Source organism: Bidens hawaiensis, unplaced genomic scaffold (assembly GCF_021521415.1).
Source record: "Bidens hawaiensis isolate Kalapana, Puna unplaced genomic scaffold, B.hawaiensis_p1.1 tig00419493_1, whole genome shotgun sequence".
Taxonomy (NCBI): domain Eukaryota; kingdom Viridiplantae; phylum Streptophyta; class Magnoliopsida; order Asterales; family Asteraceae; genus Bidens; species Bidens hawaiensis.
The window spans coordinates 69596-96382 of NW_027506836.1; the positions used below are offsets into that span (position 1 = coordinate 69596).

Sequence of the window (26787 nt, forward strand, 5' to 3'; positions counted from 1 at the left end):
AACATTGTATGGGAAGCATGTCATGCAAAACTATGCTTAAATGAAACAAAATATTCACAAAATTGAATGGGTTAAGATGTTATTTTTTATATTGTCATTATGACAACCTCTAAAACTTATCAAAATCTTTTTCATGGTGTAGCTCAGAAACACATAGTTCTTGAAGAACATCCATTGCTACAATTTAATGTCCTACTTTCCTTTGATGGGTGGCAAATTGATAAATATATCAATAACGGTAACGCCTCTTTTGTATTTAGGCTGAGTGGTTAGAACTACTATTGTATGAGAAGTCTTATTTCCGAAATTGGTTCATAACCAAAATTCTTTCAATTATACATATGACACACCGAGGATGAATTTTTCAATAGAAAGAAGCATTCTCGGGTACATTTTTGCACCCCCAATTTTTTTATTAAATTCATTTAAAAAAAATCATTTTGTGATATAAATAAAATCAATTTATGTACACACTGTTGACGTAGGCTGTCGCAGTCTACTCAAACAATTAATTTTAAGACTTAAATACCTATACTAGTACGGGTAAGTAAGGTCGTCTCCACAGGGACTCAAGGAAAGTGCAAGTTTATTTAATTTATAACTAATTATTTAATCTAAGCGGACAGACGATGTCAAATGGTTTTTATGAAAAGATTTAACTAAAACTAATTATTACTTAAAAAGATTTGTAGACAATATTAATTAAAAGGCCATTTTGACGTAGGTTGTCGCAGTCTACTCAAAAACAATTATTTAAAGACTTAAATACCTATAACAAGTACGGGTAAGTAAGGTCGTCTTCACAGGAACTCAAGGAAAGTGCTAATTTTAATACTACTAAATTAATTATTAAACAAAGGCGGACATACGATGTCAAGCGGTTTTTAGAAAAAGATTTAATTAAAACTAATTATTACTTAAAAACGATTTTACTCGGGTTGTACTCGTGTTGGAGAGGCCCGTATCACGTGTTTGGATGTGTAAGCTGTGACCGAGTCAAATATATTACTCGGGTTTGACTCGTGGTGGAGAGGCTCGTGTCACGTGCTTAGGTCTTACCGCGTCTGGGTCAAATATATTACTCAAGTCTTGACTCGTGGTTGAGAGGCCCGTGTACGTGTGTTCGATGATGAATGTATTATTTGGTGAACTATATTTATTTATTTTATTATTATCCTCTCTGTTGTTTAGAACTATAACTTTGAAATAAAGTATGAAATATTGTTTATGAAAAACTTGAACTCACTCAGCTCTAGCTGACTTTGTGTGTATGTTAGATTGACTTTCAGGTTAAGGAGTGCATGTTACCACTTGGACGTGCTGGATGCTACTCGGACTTGATGGCATTTCTAGATGAGGACTTTAAAATAAAACAAACACTTCACTTTATATTTAGTTTTGGCATTTTAGATACTTAACTTTTTCCCACTGCTTATCATTTGGTATTTTTCCGGTTTTGGGAATTTTTTATGCTTATGAATTTCCGTTGTTAAATTACTCTGAGCTGGTTTTAAATAAAATGAAACGTTTGGTTTTAAATTTTTGGTGAAATTGTGGATGTGGTTACCAACTATAGGATTCCCGGGATTCGGGGTCTTACACAGAATGATCATTCCTTGTTTTCAAAGTCTATGGGATCATTAGTGGTTTATGTCGCTGTATATGTCGATGATATTTTAGTCAATGGGAATAATTTGGAAGAGATCAATAATCTCAAGACTTTCCAGGATTCATCTTTCAAAATCAAAGATCTGGGAAGTCTCAATTATCTTTTGAGAATGGAGGTTCTTTACACTACAAAATGTGTTATCATGTATCAACGCAAGTTCGCTAAGGACATGCTTTCCGAATTTGATACTTCCAATCTTTTTGTCACCAACTCTCCATTGCCTCATCATTTACAACTTAAAGCTCATGAGAGACTTGTTCTTGATGATCCTTTACGATACAGGAAACTTGTTGGTAAACTTAATTACCTTACTCACATAAGACCTGATATTGCTTTTGCTGTTCAATTTCTGAGTCAATTCATGCAAGGCCCGAGGATGTCTCATTGGAATGCAGCACTTCACACTCTCTCATATGTCAAAGGAACTTTATCTCAAGGATTATTCTTCAAAAATACTCTTTCCTTTGCTCTACAGGCATTCTGTGGTTCGGACTTGGCAGCTTGTCTTAATACTCGCCGCTCGGTTAGTGGTTCTTATATTTCAGTTGGGGGCTCTCCGATTTCTTGGTAATCTAAGAAGCAGCCTACTGTTTCTTTGAGCTCAGCTGAAGCCGAGTACCGATCTCTTGGACGTGTAACTGCTGAACTTGCCTGGTTGACATCCCCCCCCCCTCTTCGTTTGTGAAATTTTGTATACATCTCCCCCCAGTTTCTTAGTCCAAGCTTCGCTACTGGTAATATGGAGTCGGTTTGTCTTGTGCCTTTATTCGGTTAGGTTAGAGTTGCGCGAGAGCGAGTTTTGGTCTTGTCCGGTTTAGATTTGCATGCGAATAAATGTCTTAGATTGGGTTAGATATTGTTACCCCTTTATCCCTAGAGTTCCTAGTACAAATTTTAATTGGGTTTTGTCTCATTGAGTTTGAGAGGAGATGTTAGTTAGTTAATAAGACCGAGAGGTGATCTAGCGAGCTTTAGTTGATTTATCTTTAGATTCTAGTGTCGTGTGATTGGTTAATTCCATAGAAACAATTAAACTGTCAATAGGATTCTTAGCCTAGGTAATCGTTTCTCCATATCAGTTAAATTCTCATTAAGTTTGTTAAGTTAATTAAATTAGTTAAATAAGTTAGTTATAAAATAAATTAAAATAAACAAATTAGGTTATTAGGCGGGACTTGGTTAGGATTTAGTATTCTGAGCCACCTGAAGTGTCTTCGAGTTCGATATACAGACTTGCTTTTCTGTGCTGCTACACGACTGATATGTAACACCCCGACACTAGGCGTAATATGCCAGGGCGGAATATGTCGTACAGATTGCTCACAAGCTCATGACACTATTAATGTGACAAATATAATTATTTCATTTTATTAAATCACAAGTACACAATTTGCATGAATCAAATAACAATACAAGAACTTTGAATTTCAATAAGATATGTTTCTAATAACATAATTGTCCAACTATCTAGTAGTCTTAAAATCTTCAAATTAAACCTCAACCTGCAGCTTTAAAATAATATACTTGGTCAAAATAATGTTGGTGAGCTTTCATAAGTTTCTGTAGGTATATATAAGAAAACGTGCGATTCACTAATAATCATGCAATATATATTCTGGCATAAAGTAAATGAAAGCGAATAATTTTATCCTCCCGTTCCTTTAGCCGAAACCGAAGTAATAGGGGAAATGAGAGCCACCATGCATAGCAACCGAAGTTGAAGCGTTATGCGGCACATGTACATCCCGTCAGACCATCCCACTATGTGTATGTGTATGTGTATGCGCATGTGTATGTGTATGCGTCTCTTCCACCAGAAAAACAATAAACACGTTTTCACATATGAACAATATGAAAGAATAATATTCAACACGAATGATATAATGCGAATCGGTTTGAAAAAAAGTGCATAACTAATGAGGTAAAAATTAGTAACTTGCTACACCCCAAATATATCGTAAAGCGTTAAAAAGGGGTTCTGAAAATTCACTTGATAAAGCTAAGTGGACAAAAGATGAAATTGAACGTTTAAGCGAGCTGAACCAGGCGAGTTCAGTTCGACAAGCGGCCCTAGAAAATATTTCTAGGTTCAATATCGAATTCAAGAAAATAAACGGAAATGAAATACTTAGAAGATTCGGTTCATGGTCTAGTGTTTTAAACCTTTGAAAGCAAATATATATATTTACTCTATAATTGTATATTTTTAGAGTTTCGTCATAAAGTTTATAAGATGGTTATTTTTAATTATTTACAAGTTTGGGTCATAATATATCTTAGTCATGTTATTAAGTTGGGTTCGTTTCAAGAAAATCTCAAACGGCCCAAAAACGAGTTTAAGCGAGTGGTTCGTTTCCGGTAAGACCCAAACTCAACTTTTATGATGGGATCGTTTCCGACATGTTAAAAATACTATTTTTGAGTTGATGAGATGAAAAGAACTAGATTTTATATGTTGGAAAAAAAATAACTAAACTAAACCGAATGTGTATAAACGAGTCAAGTTCGTTTTGATGAACTTACGCTAGTGTCAAATTGATTTCAACATAGCGTCAAGTTCTCAAACATATCCGATGGTTGATCACAAGAATAAAATAAACCTGAAACTTAATCGGTTTGGGTTTTGGAAGTCAAAGTTGGAAAACAACCAGGATCTAGCTCATTCGTTATACCAAACAACCAATTTAAAATATTCAAAACATTATTAAGTCTCATCCAAACATGAGAAACATAAACCAAGCCAATCAGTAAAAGTTTTGCGGAAGCATAAAGTAAATGGTTTAAAAATAAATAGCCACTTGCTCAAACATGCACAACCCATCAAATGTAAACAATATCAAATAAAACTTCATTTGGCAAGTGCGACTCTAGACATATGCAATGCAACCCCCTCCTTAGCACATCTAGCAACCTAGGCAAGTATAAATACTCAATGGTCAACACGAGTTTGGTGAGTTCATAAGTTGTAGTAAAAAGCAGTATATATACTATACATAGTATAAGAAGTGAATGTAGATTTAGCATTTTCCGAATAGACCATGGAAGCTAACTCATTACAAGCTACTAATGTTTGAACCGAAGCTGGCTGTTTGTATACCTTCTTACCAAGTATATCACAAAGCAAAACCGAAGTGAGTTTGTCAAACCCAGTAGTACTACTTAAATTTCCCGCGATCCCATCCTAATGGTTCAAGGTATGTAAGGACTTTAAGTGATATGAGGGCATCTAGTATATAACTATGATATATAAGAAACTACACATATCCAAAACAAGTCGCTGCGTTTTCCTCCAAAAAACCAGTATATAAGTATGTCCGTGTTTTCAACCTAGAAAACAAGTATAAGCAAATGTTTTGTGTTTTCAATCCAGAAAACGAGTAAGGGAAAATGTTGTGTTTTCAATCCAGAAAAAAAGTATACGAAAATAGCTTTGTGTTTTCACTCAAGAAAACAAATAGGAAAAAGCATGAACTCACCTGGTATCGCATGTAATAGACTTTTCTAAAAACCAAAAGGATGCACTTGACTTGCTAACTGTTACCTAGTATAAGTGTATAAGTTATGAGAGTGTGTTCAACAACACATGACTCTAAGACCACATATGGACTCACACACAAACACAAACTTGACCTAACGAATCTTTGGTGATTGCAATTAAGTTCAATAGTTTTTGGTTGTTCTAGCATGCATCCTATGTCACATCATGATCAAATCATCAAGCAATTTTTATATAATTCAAATTCTGATCAAGCAGTTTAAAAGACAAAGATTTTATTCTCTAAGAAAAACTTATAAATAAATTCTACAGAATTTACCACAGTAGCATATATGAATTAGGTTTCTCAAACAATTTTTATTATATTTTTCTCATGCATACAAAACTCGCAATAATTCAATCGTTGCAGATAAGTACCAACAGTTTAGCATATATATTGTGCAACAAAAAGTAGTTTCATGGTTCTCTCAAATCATTTATCCAAATTATGCAAGGCTAATTGGTTTGCCTTCTAAACTCTTAATACTAAGTTCCAGAAGTGGAACCAACCCATTTAGTTTTATAATAAAAGAGTTACGATGTCGGGAAGATAGAATAGAATCTGACTCCCCACGTCAGCTTTGACACATTTGTTTGTAAAATCATAAAAACTATTCAAAACTCGTTCAAAAACTACAAAATTTACCTTTTTGGAAACTAGACTCAGAATACTATATCTTAGAATCAAGAAGCAATCAAAAGAACCTAACTATCATTGAGTTACAGTCACCACAATAAACAAGAACAAATCAGTCAGCAAACTATTGTTATCAAAAATCAAACCTTAACATGTTTATGACATCTCTAGGGTTCTAATTCGTCAATTAAGATCATAATCATCAATATTACAAAACTTTGGAAAATTAAGGTTTATCAAAAACTCATCAAAACATGAAATTGGTACATAAAACTTACCAATTAACGTTAGGAATGATGAAAATCACTCAAAGACACCACCAATTGCAAGAATCAAGATTGAATTGGACTTGTGTGTGTGTGTAGTTCATGATAGAGGGAGAAGAAAGAAAGGTCGACATCTGATTAGGGGGGATTTAGGGTTGGGTTGTTTTATTTAATATATTTTAATCAATTTTACAAGAATGGTCCCTATTGAAACAAGTTTGGCTTTAAACGAATTTTTTAACAATGAACCGGGTTATAACAAATCATTATGACTAAAATACTAACCCGTGTTAATAAAAACAAATTCTCGTTGATATCTTTGTTAAAACTATTTTATAAAAGCCGAAAACGTACAAATGACGCGCAATCAATCAAAATTTCACACAACAAGCTACGAACTAAACATATAATTATTTAGCACGTAGTTTCACATAGATAATATTATAAACATATGCTTGAAGTATTATTTTTATATAATAACTAATAACATGTTAAGCAAGAATAATGTACTAAATCATGTAACACATAAAATCATCTGGCACATAACAATCATATCCGAATTATTTAAACATATCCGATTCAACATTAATCACCAACGCGTACTGACAGACTCATGTATGTGACTCATTATTTACTGGTGTAAATATTATACATGACATGTAAGATAACGGAGTTCGGGTTAACAGTGTTAACGTGAAAGTGCAGGGTGTCACATCGTGCTTTCAGGTTTGATAATTAACGAATGTTACAAACCGATACACTTGCTAAAGCTTAGTAAGGTTATTCCGATTTTAAAGCTTAGTTGTGAGTTGCGACATTTTAATATTATTTCTATATATAGCTTCCATCACATCAATGATAGATTAATAGGATAGGGGAGTAAAAACAATAGGACGAGTATGTTTACCATTACTTATTTCGACATGAGTGACTACCACAATGCAACTAACTTCGACAGAGCCACCCGGGAAGACCCGCCCTCATTCAACGCCTTAGCCGCCTCCTCTTTTTTTGCCACTACCAACTCTCTAACTACTTTACCTTCATCCGCCTCCATCAACTGTCTAACCTGCTTCTCCACCTCTATTGTCGTCACCATCCCACCCTCTGATTCTTCCATTGGTAACGCCAACTTCATGTCATCGCTGATCAACACCACCTTATTAAACCTTTGTTCTGCATAAAGCGGCCATGCCACCATTGGGACCCCAGCACGCACAGCTTCCAAGACTGAGTTCCACCCACAGTGTGTCACAAAGCCACCCACAGACTTGTGGTTGAGAACAGCCACTTGTGGCGCCCATTTCTTCACCACGAGCCCTCTATCTATTGTATGATCCAAGAAACCTTCAGGTAGGAGTAGATCCAAGTCCGGCTCTGGGGACGGCAGAAAACAGTCTTCTTTTTTGTTTGATGGTGGGCTTCTAACCACCCAAAGAAACCGATATCCACTCTTCTCCAGCCCCTTCGCAATCTCCTTCAACTGATCACTCGAAAACACACCCAAACTCCCAAAGCACAAAAACACAACACTTCGGCTCGGTTGCAAATCTAGCCAATTCAAGCACTCATGTGAACCATCAGCACCAGCCGCCACCAACGGTCCCACACGGTAGATTGGTGGTGTAGGTCCATCTGGGACACAAACTCCGTCAGTTATTGCTTTAATCGCTCTTGGCTCCAGTGAATCAAACGTGTTGATGATGATTCCAGCTGATTTGGGCAAGTGCTCGCATATCTCAAGAAAACTAGAATAATCAATAGAGGTTTTATCAAGAAGTAGGCTTATCATATCCGATGACGGTATTGGTGGCAAACCCGGAGAATGGATGAGTGTATTCATATCCTTAAAGCTTTTAGTAGTGGTTTTGTGAAGTGTAGGAACGTAAAGGGATTGTGCTAGGCAGCATGCACCGGAAGTAAAGAAGTAGTAAACAGGCAGGTTAAACTTCTTAGCCACAGGCATAGACGACATACAAAAAGTGTCCATGACAAACGCGGTGATGTTAGAAGATGAGGAAATAGATTGTAAAGCTTGATGGACGTTGGGGTTGCTTTGTCGAATGAGTTCGAAGATGATGGCTTCCATTGAAGGGAAAACTAGGGGATCAAGAGGGATATCAGGGAGGTGGTGGAAGGAGATCGCGGGGAAGGTGGCAGACATGTGACGGACATAGGAGGCGGTTTTGCCGGTGTTGAATGAGGGGATAAGAGTCAGGACGATGATGGAGTACGAAGGGTGGTGTTTGGTAATGAGTTTTTCGAGCTCCACCATTGAAATGAGGTGGCCCATGCCCGGAGATGGATACAAAACTATAGTCGCCATTTGTGTGATTGCTTAAGAGATTAAGAATGAATGGAGTATGAAGTTATATAAAATTATATGAAAATTAGGTGAGGTTTTGAAACGTTTTTAAATAAAAGCAAACAAACAAACGAGTGTTGTCTTCCATTTTCTGTGTGTCCGAAATGGCTAGGCGGTCGGAGTTTTTGCAATCGGTGGTTAGGTGGTTGGAGTTTTTGCAACCGATGACTAAGCGGTCGGAGTTTTTTTTGCAACCGATGGCTAGACGGTCGGAGTTTTTGCAACCGGTTGCTAGGCGGTCAAAGTTTTTTGCAACCGATGGGTAGGCGGTCGGTGTTTTTGCAACCGGCAGTCGGAGTTTCTGCGACCGTTTATTTTCGGTTGCAAATTGCAGGAAAAATATATGAATTGTGACGGTTTTAGCGGTAGCAAAATATAATCCACATATTAAAATGTTTTATGACCGGGTCTCCCCATCGTGATCTGGAGGAGTAGGGGGACTTAGGTCAACTATTATATTAATCGGTCATCAAATCATCCCATCAAAATAAACAAACCCCAAATCTCCTTTCCACCATACCAGGCCACCACCTATCACTGGATAATTCATGGGAGATCTTCAAAGCTAATCATTCAATTTCACATGGAGATTCAAGCCTCTTCATCTTCGAATCACGTACTCTTATTTCTTTCTATTTCTACCTTTCATCATCGTTGTTCTATAAGCCCTAGTTTCGTTAAGTGTTCAATTCGGTACTTTAGTTTGGTGAAATTGAAGCTTCGCGTGTGTAATTCGTGTCTATAAAGTTCGTCGATTCAATTAATGAAGTGCTTGATGATTTTGTAAGCCCTAATTTCATTAATCACTCGATTCGGTACTTTAATTTTATGAAATTGAAGCTTCATGTGAGTAAGTCGTGTCTAGAACCTTACTTTCGTTAAGGTTTTGATTGTTTAAAACCTAATTTTGTTAATCGTTCGATTCGGTACTTTAATTTGATGAAATTGAAGCTTCGTGTACGTAACTCGTGTCTGGAACCTTCGTCGGTTTAATTCATGAATTGTTTGATTAGGTACAAGTATTAATGCACATGCCCTATATGAAGATGATTTGATAATTGTGTGTGAATTGGCTGTAAGTTTAAATTCATCTTTTAGGTTATTTTGGTGCTCGTTCATTTATTTTGTGTGTGAATCGGCTTTTAACGGTGAGGATTTTGAAATTGTAGTGGCCAAAGCAGTTGAGTGCTCCACTTGAGGTTGTGGATCCTGAAATTGTAGATACAATGAGCTTGAAAAAGCTCGTCAATGGAAGGTCACCTCTTATTATCCGATACTGTTACTTTGGATCTATGAGCTTATTGTTGGAAGATGCTGGAAAGAAGCTAGTTGATGCTCGTCATTATAACAAAGATTGGAGCTCTTAACAACAGTTCAGAGTTTATGAAAAATACAATTTGAATCTCCTTACTTTGTGAATTCTTCATTTCTTGATATAGTTGCATTCTATTTTGACTATATAAACAGTAATGCTTTTCCATCGCTTGATGCTATAAGTAGACTTACAGTTCTATTATGTGAAGTGAGTTTCATTTACATATACTTAGGGCTGCAAACGAACACGAACAGAGCATGCTTGTGTTTGTTCATTTAACTTTAACCGAATAAACGATCAAACACAAAAAATTAAATGAATGCGTTGCATGTTCGTATTCGCTCGTGAAGAAAACGAAGATGTTTGTACTCGATCACGCTCGCTCATTAACATGCTCTAGTAAGGTACTAACCAACTTTTCTTGATAATAATACAATTACATAATTTCACAACTGCAAACAATTTAATTAATATATTATATCTTGTGAAACAGAGTAACTATTGCTAGATGACATATTAGCTAAAGTCCTATTAATGCAATTGCATTTTTAGCTGATGGAAGATATTTAGCAACTGTTGGCAGCTATGGTAAACTTTGTTTAATTGTTATATTAATTTATTAATACATATATAAGTCAGTTCCTTAAATCTTAATTCTTTATATTACTTTTTTACATAAGTTATTTACAAGGGTGTTTCTGCTACTGCTTAACCTAAATTGAACAATTGGACACCAAGTATGGATCGCAGCTGATATTTGGTGGCAAAAGTTACTATGGTGCTAAGTTTGCAGCTCACATCATTCCGAGCATTTAGTGATGGAGCAGCTTCCATTTAGCAAAATTAATTAAAGGCACGCATTTTTTATTATTGTTAATATTTATTTAATCTGTTAGATGCACATGTTTCTGTTACTGCTTAACCTAAATTAAACAATTGGACACCTAGTTTGGATGAATAATTAAACAGAAAGAGGGAAGTGGTTTTAGCTGCCCCTAGTTATTGATTTGATGCAAATTGTTCTGTTATTGATGATTTTAAGTTACGCGGATTTCAGATTCTGAGAGAGTTTATTATTGGAAAATGGAAATGATCAGAAAAGAGAGAGAGCTTTATTTTCGTTGGAGGTTTGTTGTTGGCCGTAACCACTTATGAAGGGACTCACAGCCATACTCTCTCACCCGCGGCAATAGCAATGACATCAACATGTATGTTGCTGCCAAGATGTTCAATGATAATTAATCCAAACAATGAAGATGCTAAATATGCTATTGGTGGCAAACAAATTGCCAAGGTTTGTTATTTTTATACCTCTTTCATTCCAATGCCAGGTTGTTGTTATTATTTATTCTATTAATATTCACTTAACACTCTGTTTTCACAAATCAAGAATTTGTTGTTGGTAGCCACCTATGAAGGGACTCAACCATACTCTGCCACCTGTAGCTATAGCAATGGCATCCACCACAGTTGTTGCAGCCACCATGTTGCTTTTGGGTTCAATGTCAAGTGATGATGGTTTCATGAACCCGAACCTTTTAGTAACAAGACACTCACGAAGATATCTAATGTTCCAGTTTACCCCGAGACCAAGAGTTACTTTTCAGAAGATGAAAAACTGGCACGCACATGTGTAACAGTGGCGGTTGATGGGAAGGTTGAAGGTGCTTGTGCAATCACTGACTTTGTCACGCATGAGGTTGCAAACGTGATAACTTTTTTATTTGTTTTGTTAGGTTTGTTAATATTGAACATCTTTGATAGAGATTTTTAGTTTGATTTGTGTTTGTATCTATGTATATGATTTTGTAAATATTTGTATATAAAAAACATTTTAATATTTTTTTTGCAAAGAACAATGCTACCAAATAGTAGTTATTAGCAAATAAATTGCTACTGTAATGCCGCCAAATAGTAAAGGAATGGCTGCAAATCCATTGGGTAGCTGTCGGAAGGTCCATCACAAAGTTTGCAACTGCAGCAGCAACAGTCGCAAGATCTGCGACTGCATCAACAGTCACAAGATCAGCAGCGGTTGCAAGAACTACCACTGCAGCAGCGGTCGCAAGTATTGCGACGGCAACAGGGTGGCAAGATCTGCCACTGCAGCAGCGGTCGCAAGTATTGCGACGGCAACAGAGTGGCAAGATCTGCCACTGCAGCCGATTGCAAATGTAACAGCGGTTGCAAAACGGTCACAACAGAGCAATTGCGACCTGCGTTTTTCCAACCGCATATTTGGTTGCAAAGCGGTCACAAGACAGTTGCGACCGTTTTGCGACCGGAAATGTTGTCGCAAATGCCCAGTTTTCTAGTAGTGCGGGTGGTTGTCAATACATGTTAAAAAAACAATACGATATATCTTATCGAAGAATCTTTTCCAGACATTTATTATTTGCATAACATGCTTTTACATGAAAATTTTTCAATATATCATATACTACTATTTATAACTTAACTAGTTTTTAGACCAGGGTGATTAATCTTTGTAACATGATGGGGTGGCTACTCTTTATAATACTTTGTTGGCTTTATTACTTTATTATTTGTGATGTAGTTAAGTTGACTTTATTATTAGTACGTATAGTAATTCTAATAGAACTTAACTGAAAACATAATTTATAGTTTGTGTTTTTCCTTTTAACTTGTTTTTATTATTTGTTATTTGCTAAATGAAAGATGATAAAGGAAAGTCATAACATTATAATTCATAACGTTAGTTGTTACAAAAGGAATTTATATAAATTAGTTTTAGTACAATAATCAACCTTAACTCTATATCTTAATGTGTCTCATCATATGTGAAGTGGTTTGTAGGTTTAGATCTTAATTGTTTTTAAGTTTTCGAATAAATGTATAAATGGTATACTTGTGACGGTTATGTTATATTCCATGTACCCTTATGCATTATATGTGCACATTGCTCTAGGTTGGTCTATTTTGGTTAGGGAATATTAGAAAGTAGAGCCAAAGCAGGTTTCTAGACTTTTTACTTTGTATTTACTTTTAAGCTATTGCTACAACCATAGCTAAAAAGAATTTATTTTTTTTAGTCTACAAATCCGTTGAATTGAACATATATGGTTTTGAAGAAACAAAAGAGAGGTGGTTTTAACTTCTAACTATTGAAAACCAACCACAAAAAAATAAAATCTTTTCGGTAAGCCAATCCATCTACCAATCATCCCATGTACGCTAGGATCTTACAAGTTAGGGTCAAGCGAGTTCGTGCGACGGTGACGCCAGCAAGACAGATGTGGTGATGAAATCATCACATAAGTCTATGGTCGGAATCTTAGGTCACTCTCTCCGTTGTATACAACATGCACACACCGATTGAAGTTCCCGCACCATACAGGCATACACCTTGATCTGCTGTAGTTATCTCTACTACTACTACCATCGATTGAAGCACACACGTAGCATGGAAGATTAAGTTATGCTTAATTGTATATAAAGCAAGAAATGTTGTACCATGATAATGGACAAAAGGATTCACTACAAACACTACAGCATAATACACAATCTCTAAACCACCTTGTACAAACACTAAAGCCTAAGATACAACTAAGAAGTTGTATGGAAATTGTAAATTAATAATAATAATAATAGTGGAAAAAATTATCTAAATAAGCAATTTGACCCCAAAATAAATTACATAATAGGCGTATTGATAATCAACCAATCATAGAACAATAAATAAGCAAGTGTCAAAGGCGGCTAAGATTGGCCGACCTAGAAAACATGGAAAAGTATAGGTGGGTGTTGGGATTTTGTATATCTTTTATAAAAATATTAAGCTAGGGAGAGGACTTATGATATACAGCATTTTGTAAATGTTTTATAAAACTCTCACCATTGATCCACTTGAAAAAAAGCCAAAAACTAGAAGAATAAAAACCATTGAAGATTTAGATAGCTAAAACATTCGAAGAGAAATGTTGTCCTTTAGAAAGACGTTGCCAAAAAGTATCCACGCCAAGCAATTAGCTCCAATAAGGTGTCACCCAAAACAAAGATTGTCATGATGAAAACTCATAAAGAACAATCTTCTTCAAAACGTATGATGTTTAGTTTGAGCAAGTAACACACGAAATGCTTATGGACTTCACACAACATCCCCATCAAGTTATGGTTTTCACCGAGCCTTGGATTTTGTGTGTTCTTGTTCTCTCACTCTCGAAACCTTGACCAAGCATACATGGATGTTTCTTTTCAGGTGATGATGTGTAATGTCAAGTAATTTGGAAATCCAAGAATAACCAATGACAGTAACATTTTATACCACTTTTGACCAAGCCTTCTGAAAATCTTCAAATGGAGTTTGCACTCCAAGACATATAAGATATATAAGATAGAAGACGGATTGTGTGTAGGCAAGAAAGGATCGAGGGTGCCTATATATCTTCCTTAAGTTACAAAAGTGTTGTAGCTTATACAACATTCATTAGAGGATTTTACCACACGGCTTTCCGACTTGTCAAAAACATTATTTTTGAGTTGATGAGATGAAAAGAACTAGATTTTATTTGTTGGATAAAAAATAACAAAATCGAACTGAATGTGTATAAACGAGTCAAGTTCGTTATGATGAACTTAAGCTAGTGTCAAATTGATTTCAACAAAACGTTATGTTCTAAATGATAGAAACATGCAGAAAAATGACTCAAACATACCCTATGGTTGATCACAAGAATAAAAGAAAAAACCTGAAGCTTAATCGGTTTGGCATTTGGAAGTCAAAATTGGCAAAGAACACCAAATTAAGAGAATAACAAATGATTTTTGTATGAATCCAAACTTCACCTCTAGCAATAAGTTTCAAGATGCGTTGTTTTTAAGCGACTCATTGAATGAATCCAAACTTTACCTCTAGCAATAAGTTTCAAGATTTTGATAATTTTCAGCGCACACAATCACTTTTTTTGACGTTTTAAATGCTTCATGTAGTTTCAGCTAATATAAAATTTGACATCTTATTCTTTGTCTAACAAAATAAAAGATAAATTTAGACTTGTGTGTCGTATACCAATTGTCTAATTAAGTCATCACTCAATTCCCAATTTGAGTAAAGCCCCAGTGGTGGCTCAACTTATGTCACTTAAATACAAACTTTAAAATGTTGGAAGCTACAAAGAAACTTCTCATAGTAAGTAGTATAGTTGTGTGACACAAAACACTAGATATTAAGATGATAGAATACCCCACATGATCATGTAGAAAATTCATATGGTTGTATGCTAAGTTATCCTAGAGAAAATTCATATTTTAACAAACAAGTGGCATGACTTGTTCTACATTTACAAACTTTTAAAGTCTATATTGGGTGAACCTTAACAATTAACATGTTATGCATAGTGATCAAATCACTTTTACCATAACACCTAGGATAACTTCTAACACAATACCATCATTTTATTTAGTGAACTTTAACATCAATAGCTAAAAAGTTATGAAACTTCTTCCCTTTGAAACTACTCAATATATTTCATATTTTGCTTTTTCTTTATTAATAGGTATATAATAAACCTAAAACATTTGTAACTTTACAACTTATAGCAACCTAACTTTTAGATCATTATTTGAAATTTTTCTACGTGAATAATTAAATGTCGTATTGAAAATTGACTATAACATGTTAAGTTGCAAGCCCAAACCCTCGATGAAATATCACCTTTAAATTATAATATTAGATTTTAGCTATTAAATTAATAACCTTTCAAGAGGACAAAATACCCCAACTCTTAGCGGGAAGCAAATCACGTTTGGGAAGTTGGTAGGAATGATGCCATGAACGAGATAAGTCTTTCGGCCTTTTATATTATCGATCCAAACTATGCCTTAGGTAAAACAGATGAAGCAACAAACATTCCATACACACACATGTTGCAAGATGAAATTGTAAACGTTAGCCCGCATGATAAAGGGAAAAGAAGATAAAAAGATAAGATAAAATTTTGTTTTTAAATGATATATTATTAAATGGCAAAACTAATAGGCAAGTTTCTTCTTTAAGGAAATTATATGTTGCGGTATGTTGCCAAATTTTGTGAGTTCAAATTTGACAAGTAATTAACAAATAATTAAGGAAATAAATAAACAGCTAATTAATCATATGCATTTGTGAACTCACAATCAACTTATTTAATAATAATAATAATAAAAAACCTACACAATAAACTTGAAATTTATTCATGGTTTTATGTGCCGTCTACTGCTCTAGTTATTCACGTATGAATCTCTCAGTTGGGTTATTTGCTCCTTGTTAGTACCCACATACCTAAAACACGTTGCATTTAAATTTAAATGGCACTCAAGCTCGAATCAAAACCACCACATATGAAATCGGAATACATGAAAGAATTGTTTGTGTTTATTTTAAAAATAATAGCATTACTATTGTTTTTATTATATACATATATATATATATATATATATATATATATACCTTCTATTGATATAAATCTAGCTAAGAAAGGACACTTATCTTCTTCTTTTACTTTGGCAATGTATCATGTTTAAATGTAGTAAATAATTTTTAATTTAGTTTATAATGATAAATACATCAATAAGTAATAACCTTACATCTAGTATAGAAACGATGCCGGGATTACAACTTAGACACGCTGGTGTAACTTATTTATCTAAATGAATCAAATGAGTTGGCAAATCAAAACACATTAAACGAGTTCACATTTATCAGTCAGATTTCTAATAACTTTAATACAATCCAAACACGACTATTACATTAAACGAGTTCTACACGTCTGTCAATCATAATTCAAATTCGTATAAAATTTGAATTATTACTTAAATCTAATTCGTATCATGTTAAAATTGTCACACCTAGAATTTTTACCATATCTTGTTACGCAAATTTACATAAAAGGAAAAAGTTTAGAATTTTTGAAAGATTAACCTTAATTGGAATATAAGCCAAAAATAGTGTTTAAAAATAATAAAAATATAACACAAGAATAGTTCTTTTCTTTTAGCATAATTTTCTCGATATATACATACAATATATATATATATACAACGATACCTTCAACACCCCTTCGTCCGTCGTCCATAAATACATCATCGATTTCTCCCAATTATTATTAGTCAACTTTTCTGGTTCTTAACTTGTTATTCTAATCGTCTAAACGACGTCGTTCAATCGGCTGATTCTTCGCGTTTAATTGAAGCAAATCGTTTGATTGACTATGAATTGTTGTTCGCCTAGGGTTTGATCTGAGACCTGAGCGTACGGATCTGACGGTTTTGTTAAATTGAAGATTGACTGAAGGTTTTTGGTTCGAATCATCAGGATATCATTGAAGATTGAACACAGGTACTGAAAGAGCATACGAGTTTTTAATATTATTAGTGTTTTTAGGTTAATTTATGCAAGAGGATTCGTTCAAGGCCGTCTAGACTTCACAGAGAGATCAGATCTGGTGTGTTTATTGTAGATTCTTCGTTTACACGATGATTTGATGCTTCAGAAACCCTAATTTATGTTCCTTACGGTCTAAATCTCGTGAAATCGATGGAACGCTTGTGTTTCGTGTTATTGAATAAGTAGATTCACGAACAACTGCACGAGCTTTTGAATTTGCCTCGTGTAATTCCCTTTCGGCTTGATTCGACACCGAAATAAGGAGAACTCTGCATGTTTCGATTATAAGAACTAATCTGAGGGTTGAAATCGTACTTTTTATCGTCTGTTAACTAAATATTATTTTAATTACTTTGATCTGGATGTGTTTATTGAAGATTCTTAATGATTTGATGAACCGGAAACGCTAATTTTTGTCGTTACGGTTTTAATCTCTTGAATCCGAAGGAACGCGTAGATTTGATCTTCTGCACTTGAGTTTAATTAATTTGATCTGGCTGGTCTGCAAGTCTGCAAATAATAAGGTTTTCTAGATCTGCATAATTATCCGATTTTGCCTTCGGAATCGTTTTCGCACAATTTTTTTGATCAATAATGAACTAATCTGAAGGCTGAAATCATACTCTTTCAATTTGATGTAAATAACTCTTGGAAACAGTTCTATCATAAGCCTGCATCTTCATATGCAGTAATCTATCTTCTTTAGACATCATGATTTGTGGGTCCTTGATGTTGGGAATATTTACAATATATGTTTCTAGGCGTGATTCGCGTGAAGATAGTAGGGTAGATTGTTTTTCATTGAATGATTATTGGATCTGGTTAATAATAAATGGTCTCTTTATGTTACAGAAGTTGAGATTAAAATGGTTTTGGAGCTTGTTAACTTTGTCAACTCGGACCTCACATGGAGTGCTGTGAAAAAGGGCCATAGGACGATGAGGCGCCCTAAGAGGACCGAGTCCAGTGGTTCTGAGTTTGAGTTTCTGTCAGGGAACAAGTTGCATGACTCGGTTGTTCTTGATTATGAAAAGGTATTATTTACTTGGTAGTTTATAATCTATAAATGATATATTATATATGTTTCAAAAAAGCATGGATTTTTATTAGTTTTCCTTTTGCAGTCTGGTGTAGCGATTCTTGGACAACACTTTGCGGAGGAAATACTTGATGTCCCTATAAAGAAAAGAATACTTAGGGATCAGGCTCGGTCACCTCATTGTGAACTGCCCGAGGGAAGTAAACACGGGGCAATAAAACTGACTGAGAAAGCTGTTTTAGATCTGCATGACTTTTCTGGTATTGAACTACTTGCTGCAGCCGCGTGCCATAGCTCTGGTCATGTGGAGTCTCCTATCGTGGAAGAAAAGTCAACACCAAGAGTTGAGTCATATTGTGATGATACAAAACAGGATATTATCGCAATGGGCTCAAATGATTCTTCAGTTCAAAAGCTTTGTGATAATAGGAATGATGAGGGTGTTAAAACCCCTGTTTCTTCAAAGGCTGCTCGGTTTCATTGGGATTTGAATACTGTGATGGATGAGTGGGAGGAACCGTGCGATACTGAAAAAAGTGACTTAAAAGATGTTAGTAATGATGGTTTGCCGAGTGAAGCTATAAAATCACAAACTACTGAGACTCTTGGTGACCAAGTAAGCAAGTCAGATGTAATCGATTCATTCGTTAATCCCCCCATATGTGAAAACATAACTACTTCAACTGCTTCGGTTTCACAAGAAATCGCAACAAAAGTTGAATCAGAAGATAAACAAGCTGTTTCGGAAGTAGTACAAGATAAACTTACTTCAGAAGATCATCTGAGTGATTGTTGCGGGTCAAATGTTTCTCAAGATAAAGTCAAATCAGGGTATGATTCACCTGTTGAAGATGGTGAGTTAAGAGAGGCGATTACAAACATTTGGGAGAAAGAAGAATCCGAGGAATTGGAATGTGTTGATTACGAGTCAGACAATATGTATGAAGATAATTCTGATGCTATTGAATCCGTTACGAACAAAATCATTGATGATCATGATCATCCACAAGCCGTTAACGATTCAGTTTCAGTTTCGGTACAGAATAATAACATTCCACAAGTTGATAAGCCAGATTCTCAACCTGTTATGTTTACAGCAAAGGATTCAATCTCTAATAAATTCCCACCTGAGAAGAAAAAAATGTCGTGTGTTGATAGACCAACATCAACTTCAACAACATTGACATCTTGCATACGTCGTAGCAGGTAATTACAGGATAATAGTTTGCTTTAAGTAGTAATACTGCATATTATTTCGTTTATCTAATCTTTTTCTTGTGTACAGATCCGAGAGGGACTTTGTTCAACCATCTTATCACGGTCGTCAATGGGTTGACTCCTTTTCAAGAAACAAGCACGGGTCAGGTGGGTACCCGAGGCCAAAGAATGAAGCTTTGAGTTATAACCCGAGGGGCGCTTATAGAAACGAATCTTTTGGTAATTATAACGGGCCACCACCATCACGGGACGTTAATCGTGACAGATCTAGGGATGGATACAATAATCCCGATCCGTGTTATTCAGAAAGACAGGCCTTGTTTTTTTGTCCGAATGTTAATCAAGGTCGGTCTCAAAAACAATCCAGGCCAAGATCTCGGTCAGGGTCTCCGATAGCTTGGCACTTTCAGAAGAAACGGAGCGTGGATGCAAAGCAACAAAGCCCAGATTATAATCCTGTGTTTCGGAAGCCCAACGAAACTGAATCGGGCCTTGTTTCTCAATGTGTTTCTAGAAGGTTTGATGACCGGAGCGTTATCAGAGAGAGAAGATCATCACCGGTCAGAAACCGGGCCTATCAAAGGTATGATGCTCCTGGATATGTTGGAAAACTGAAGTCAAATGACCATTTTGCCCCAAGATTTCCGCCCAATGGCAATAACTATAGCAGCATACGTGACGAAAGAAGGCGTTTTAGGTATGATGACGACGAGTCGTTTAAAGGGTATTCTCGTAATAAAGATGACGGGTTCAGATACACGCGCTCGGATAATAAGTATTTCAGAGATTCAACGAATACAATTGAGGAGAAAGGTTGTAGATACACTACTAATAGGATGTTCAACAGCTGCGAAGGGTATTTCGGTAAAGATAATTAAGCAAAAGAAATTATCAAGTTATGGCTTTGGCTTCATGTTAGGTTTGCATTATGTTATTTCAGTTTGAAAAAGGGATTATTAGTTGGTACATAGGATATTTTTGGATCTATAATCCCCTTGTTTTTTATTTATGATTTTACTTTTTTCTTTAATATAACCTTTTAGAGTCAACTTGTTAGGTTTTTTTTTTGGAAGTAATATGAAGGAAAATATCATTTACTTATATTATTATAGATAAAATAGATAAAAGACCAATACAATGTCGTCTTATCATACATTACGTACAATATAGCATATATCAATGAAATTGATTTATGAAATCACATCACATGATCTTGAAAAGTTGAAATCGTCACTATATATCCAAACAATCATCAGTTTATCCAAACAAACAGATCTGGATCGTCAAATCGATTAATTTTTTATTTGTTCATATTGAAAAACTAATTTGAGCATGATTATGGATTTGAGGGTAATTATGATAAATATATCTGTATTTAAGCCTAATTATATTTTGGGCGTAATTTATATAAACCTGCCTTGTTCGAGTATGCAATGCATAATAGGCGATTATTATATTGTAACTTTCCCCTATTATTAGAATACTTATGATGCATCAAAACATATATGATTTCAAGCTTTTAGAACCATATTTCTTGAACAAATCATCCAATTTAGCTCACCAAGTGAAGCTAATGGACTCAAATTGCAAGTTTCTTGAAGCTTTAGATGAATATATTGTAGCTACATCTTGTCTCATCTTCTTTGGTCCACTTGCTAATACTCCAATGTTTGATCCTTCAATTTCCATAAGTATTTCTGCATATATAAAATATATATTATTAGATGTTTATCTTTACATACTTAAAAGATTAGTAATTATTAATTAATCAAGTAATTGACTTGGCTTACTCTTGAAATCTGGTCTTTCTCCATAATTAACATTGATACGATCATCAAAAGATCTATTAGGAAGACTTTCTAGCTCTCTATCTGGTGATGCCATTGGAGTCGGTCCATTCGTCGCTCTAATCCGCCTCGTTTCGGTTAAATTCCTTTTCTTGTTCCACAAGAAAGCTATAGTTGCACTTATAGCTATAGACATGCATATAATCGACATGTTAATAATCGACCTTATAGTATACGAGTACATCGTATTCGTGTTATGATCAATTGGGTATACGTAAAACCGCGTAACAATCGCAACACTCGTTACACAAATAACCGAAAACCAAACTATTATCATCGCGAGCCAAAGCCAGGTGTTTCCACCTAGAACTGGAGAAATTGGTGCGTCGAGAGCGTTGGGCTTGAACCAGGGCCGGGTAAGCCTGTTGGTTTTCTGTCACGGGCCTGGGGGGCCCATTAGGCCCACCAGGCCCACTCTCCTGTGTTACATATGCTTGGATTTGTAACCCCAAATGAGATGTATCATAATCAGTGCCTGAAATAGGAAGTACAAGGTCTAAAATCCCAAGATCTAGTGATGTCTTGAAAGCTGAAACTAACAGAACTTGTGGTGTTCTGTTGGTGGGGTCCGCGGTGTCGTTTGCCACGTGTACAAGCTCACGGATAATGGAAATAAACGGAGTAATCCCGCTCCCGCCACTGATCATCACAAACTTTTCATACCTGCATCATGCAAGTATAAATATAAACGTTTTTAAACATGCGTTATAACTCGTTAGTTTTATTGTTTTGCTCACTTATGAAAACGGGTTGTTGCGGGCCCGTATGGGCCTTCAACCGAAACTTGAAGATGGTTTATTGAAGGATTAGAGAGTTCTTCATATAGCTTTTGTGACCAATCTCCTTCACTTTTTATAACAACACTTAACTTTTCGGGTTCTAAATTACTGCTTGAGGCTATAGTGAATGGATGCCATTGAAGTTTTGATACTTTGGGCACGTTTACGAAGATTGAGCTTGTTGGATTGTAATGCAGCCCTGCAAAAATGAAATAACGACTAGGTCAGTGGATGAACCAAATGTTCAGTTAACTCATTTCGTTCGTTCATTTATGTTTGTTCATTTAACTTCATTTATATTAGTTCATTTGCGCTCATTTATGTTCGTTTGTTTATATATATATATATATATATATATATATATATATATATATATATGTCCATTACAATTTAGTCTAGTTTGATGTAACCAAAATATCACCCCTACCTGGGGTTTTGGAGAAATTCAATTCGACAGCTTGGCACGGTAAAACCCGAGCCGAAACTAACCGAACTTTTTGCTGCGATTGCATGAACCGTAGCACTCGATCGATGAGAAACAGATAGAATCCTGGAAGTGTAATCCAACAATAACTAAATCCAACATGAAATATAAAGAACACCACAAACATAATATACAAATGATGTGTATAATAAAAGAGCTCAAACACGTTCCTTCTTACGCAAGGCACACTCGTTAACCATATACCCAAACCCGTAAACAAGCCCGCTTCTCCCGCCACATTCGATACCCCGATTTTGTCCCATTTTAGCATCTGCAGCATTAAACAAATCGGGTTTTAAATCTTTATAATCTTTTAAGCATATTAAAGAGAAAATTGCGCAAAAGGTCAATGCCAGTTGACCATATTACAAACTTAGTCCGAACACTTTTCCATTAAAAAGACACAGTTTTGAATTACCCGTCACACAAACCTGTAACCATTTCACAAATGTTTAGACAAAGTGTGCAGTTTTCAAAAACCAGGGACCAAACTTGCAATATAGTCAAACCACAAGGGCCATTTGTGTAATTTTTTCGAGATACGGTCAAATAGTCAAACTTTCATACTTGTGAGATTTGGTGAGTTTTAGCCCAGAAAACAGTGTAACATAAACCATGAGCAGTGAAAAACATCATAGTAACATGTCCAACCCATATATGATACTTGACACTAGATTCTGAAGTTAGCCCGATTAACCGAAGCAGTGGCGACCCGCGGGCCACGGGAAAAAGAACAAAAAAGCTAGACATATGTTGCCAACAAGTCCTAGCATTAATGCCATGCTGTCTAACTTCATTTCCCACCTGTCCATAATATTATTAATTAATTATTTTTGGGTTAAAACTTTTGATGTGTATATAAGTTTTTGGAGTGAGATTTGTGTACACTTTTTCTTTCATTCTGGATGCTGACTGTGTAGTGATGGTGGCAAACATGGCATGTATGTAAGCTGACGTGGACCAAACCAAAAGCCCAATGAACATGGACAGAAGCAGTAATTCTGTGCAGGTGACCATACCAACTGGGCCTCTTACGATCACGGGCCGGGCCCACAAGCCCGTCATTTTTTCCTTGGAGATGCTTGAGCTAGCGAAAACGATTAGCGAGTTAATTATGAAATTATGATAACAAAACAAGATTTATTCGTGTAATAAATAAATCTTTGTATTTAGTATGTTTGAAATATAACATGACACCACTAGTTACTTAACGTGTTTGAAGCATCGGTTGTTAATTGTTTTCGGTTATGGTTTAGTATATTGTTTACCTTTGGTTGTTTTGATGGTGGGAAGGCTTGTTTTGTAGGTGAAGGTATATACATGCTAATGCTGCAATAAATAGGACCGGGGTTGTGTAAATTAGAATGTTACCTCCTGCACATGTAATATTATAATATAAGCAATGAATTAAATCTAGTAAAAAAAAAAAGTTCGGTATCGACTGACACGGTGAAGGAGACGAACCTTGTTGGCCAAGAAACGTCGAATTGGTGGCGGAATGGATATGAGGCAACCAATGTAACCAAAATGTGTTTGTAGGCATCATGGCCCATATCAAAATGTATCCCAAGAAGATCAATGTTGCCAACAACCTTATTGCTGTTTGAATCATGCTGCTCATATTCTCTTAATTTCAGGATTAATATTTTGTTATATAGAAAGTGGTGTGGAATCTTGATGGATTAGTGGTCACAGTAGTACAAATTAGGAGCTGATTTTCAGATAGGTGGGAAAAAGATTTGCAAGTTTCCCTTAATTTGTTATTATTCAAAAAGTTATATTTGGCTACATTATTAATATGGAGCCTAGATGCATATAAGAGGCGCATATTTGGGCCGTATTAAAGTGTCACGTCACTGACCCATTAATGGTGAATCTTAACCACACTACATTTAACAAGGCTGTTCAAGAAAACCAACAGTATTATATTCATGGTCATATAAATGCATCATTATCAATTATTATGATATTGGCGCAGCTCACTTGCAGTAAAAAGAGACTAAAATAACCAAATATACTTCATTTTCAGTACCTGACTTCATTAAAAAACAAGATCAAAAGAGCACCAAAGCTGGTAATACAAACAAGACACTAATAATATATACACACCAGACATTATTAAACCACCATTACATCAAACATAACTGAACTTCAGCCCATCACCCTCTCACCATTCTGTTGAACATGAAGGCATTAATATCTTCATCATCAGCAATCCGAAGGCCCGAAACCGCCTGTGCAGCAAACAGTCCAGCTGCAGACACTTCATCGAATGACCCGTTTCCACCCGAGCCGTATCCATTCCATTGACATACTGATCCTCCATTTGCATTAACAATCCAACCAAATTCTTCACTTGGATTATTATAACCTTGTTGACCATAGTTGACCCGACTGCATTGATCATCTGAGTCTTCACCACTTAGGACCTGCAAAGCAACAGCTTCAGCTATGGCAGCACCCTCTTCGTCCAGCCTCTGCTGTTCTTCTTCCTTCTTCTGTTTCTTCTTCTCGAGCTCCGAAATAATGGCTGCTGACGTGGCTAGCACTTTCTCTAACCGCCTCTTTTTCTTCTCGGCTTGTTTGATTCTGTCTGATTCATCTTTCACTTGCTTTTTCTTCATCTTTCTAACACCAGATGGGGCTTTACCACTTTCCATGTCTCTATAAATATAAAAACTAAAACTCTCTTATGCGTATATGTTCTTGTTTATTTCTACTGCTAAAAACTCAAAGTAATACTAAAACAGTAAACTGTAAATTTAAGTTAGTTTCTTGACCACTACACCCACTCAGAAGTGAATGAATACCGAATCTTACGAACAGTACAATCCCAAACAGATATTGCAGGATCTAACATAAGAGAAACTTGATAAGAACTCGTTAAACTGTCTTCTGGTAGCACCATTTTTTCCAATTTTCCACAGCCCAAACATTTGCTCATTTCGTGCAACAACCAGACAATTTATCTAGTAGCCCAAACACACCAAGAATCTTGATCCAGTTTAAAAAACACACATGGCATTCAAATCTGAAAATAAATCAAAGAACTCCATGGTAAGTAGGAAATTAAAACAGCTAGGGTTTGTACAATCACAGATAAAGCTACAAAATAGAATTCTATGCACATTCTTTTTGCACTAAAATTAAAAGTTAAAACGAATCATTTGGTGATCACAATTCATCGACAAATTGTAGATGGTCATAAAGAATAAAGCTACAAAAAGTACAAAATCACTATCCACATGTGCATATTCATCATGGATATCAACTAACAAGACATCCAACATCAGCTACTTCCTACCTCTTGCTGCATGATTAAGTATTCGAATTCTAACGAAAAATCATTATTGATAATCCAAGACCATACATATTGATAGACAGAGCTGCTATTTATTTGCTGAATAGACAGATTGACAGAAAAAATCATGACTATACTTAACAATTAAACACTGAAAAGCCCACATACGACGAAGACTTTTTGTTGCTGTCAGGAAAAGAAGAAGTCCCAGCCCTGTTAGCATAGTTCTGTTAGCATAGGAACTGGAAGTCAAAGAAAAGGTATTATACTATTATCCACGCATACTGATATGTCTGCTCCATAAAAAAAAATTAAAAAAAAAAATCTTAATTAATCGTTTCCGATTCACCGAATCTTGCCAAAATCCAATTCTCAAAAAAAAATTAGATCATAATCCGAAAACTTGAATATATAAACAATTATACATGAATCCAAACAAATATAAATTCAAAACCCTAGCTTCAGATCATCACCTCTGCATATCCTATCGAGTCTAACTCACACACACATCAACCGGTAGCAAATAAACGTGTTACAGTCAACAAATTAGCGCGATCAACTAACCGAGGCACAAAACTAGGGTTCTCACAACTCATAAACTGACCTCAATTTCACCAGTTACAACCAAACAAATCAACTACTGTTTAAGATCCGTGTAACCAAAGCAAACACAAATTCAATCATCGATTAACACTATAACCACATAAAAACCCTAAATTGAATCCAAAACCTAAATTAAAATCAAACACAGTTACAAAATTGAATTCAATCGGAAACATAATTGAATACATATTAATAATATTAATCAATTATATATTTATATATTATATATATTAAAGAGATCATGAAGTGTAAGATGATACCTTGAGAGCTAGGGTTTGTGAAATTGGATCTGAAGATGAAACCTATGAATGAATAATAATAATAATATAAGAGAAGATATTAATA

General features: G+C 35.3%; 2 protein-coding genes and 2 pseudogenes across 3 annotated transcripts; 1 reads left to right on the forward strand and 3 right to left on the reverse strand.

Annotated features, from left to right (window-relative positions):
• Positions 1-7011: 7011 nt before the first annotated feature.
• Positions 7012-8433, reverse strand: LOC143618622 (UDP-glycosyltransferase 88B1 pseudogene; annotated as a pseudogene).
• Positions 8434-17859: 9426 nt separating this feature from the next.
• On the forward strand, positions 17860-19394 carry LOC143618613 (uncharacterized). Its single transcript, XM_077090749.1, has 3 exons — positions 17860-18205; positions 18296-19246; positions 19308-19394. Exons 1-3 carry the CDS (start codon positions 18038-18040, stop codon positions 19392-19394), a joined length of 1206 nt encoding a protein of 401 aa, XP_076946864.1. The 5' UTR covers positions 17860-18037.
• Positions 19395-20968: 1574 nt separating this feature from the next.
• Positions 20969-23603, reverse strand: LOC143618614 (ferric reduction oxidase 2-like; annotated as a pseudogene). Its single transcript, XR_013151053.1, has 7 exons — positions 23425-23603; positions 23106-23342; positions 22482-22809; positions 22013-22253; positions 21691-21938; positions 21219-21659; positions 20969-21125 (listed from the first exon to the last, which is right to left on the reverse strand). The product of XR_013151053.1 is annotated as a ferric reduction oxidase 2-like (transcript).
• A 940-nt stretch (positions 23604-24543) lies between these two features.
• On the reverse strand, positions 24544-25223 carry LOC143618624 (uncharacterized). The gene has a single exon (XM_077090757.1). It carries the CDS (start codon positions 25196-25198, stop codon positions 24698-24700), a length of 501 nt encoding a protein of 166 aa, XP_076946872.1. The 5' UTR covers positions 25199-25223; the 3' UTR covers positions 24544-24697.
• Between the last annotated feature and the right edge of the window lie 1564 nt (positions 25224-26787).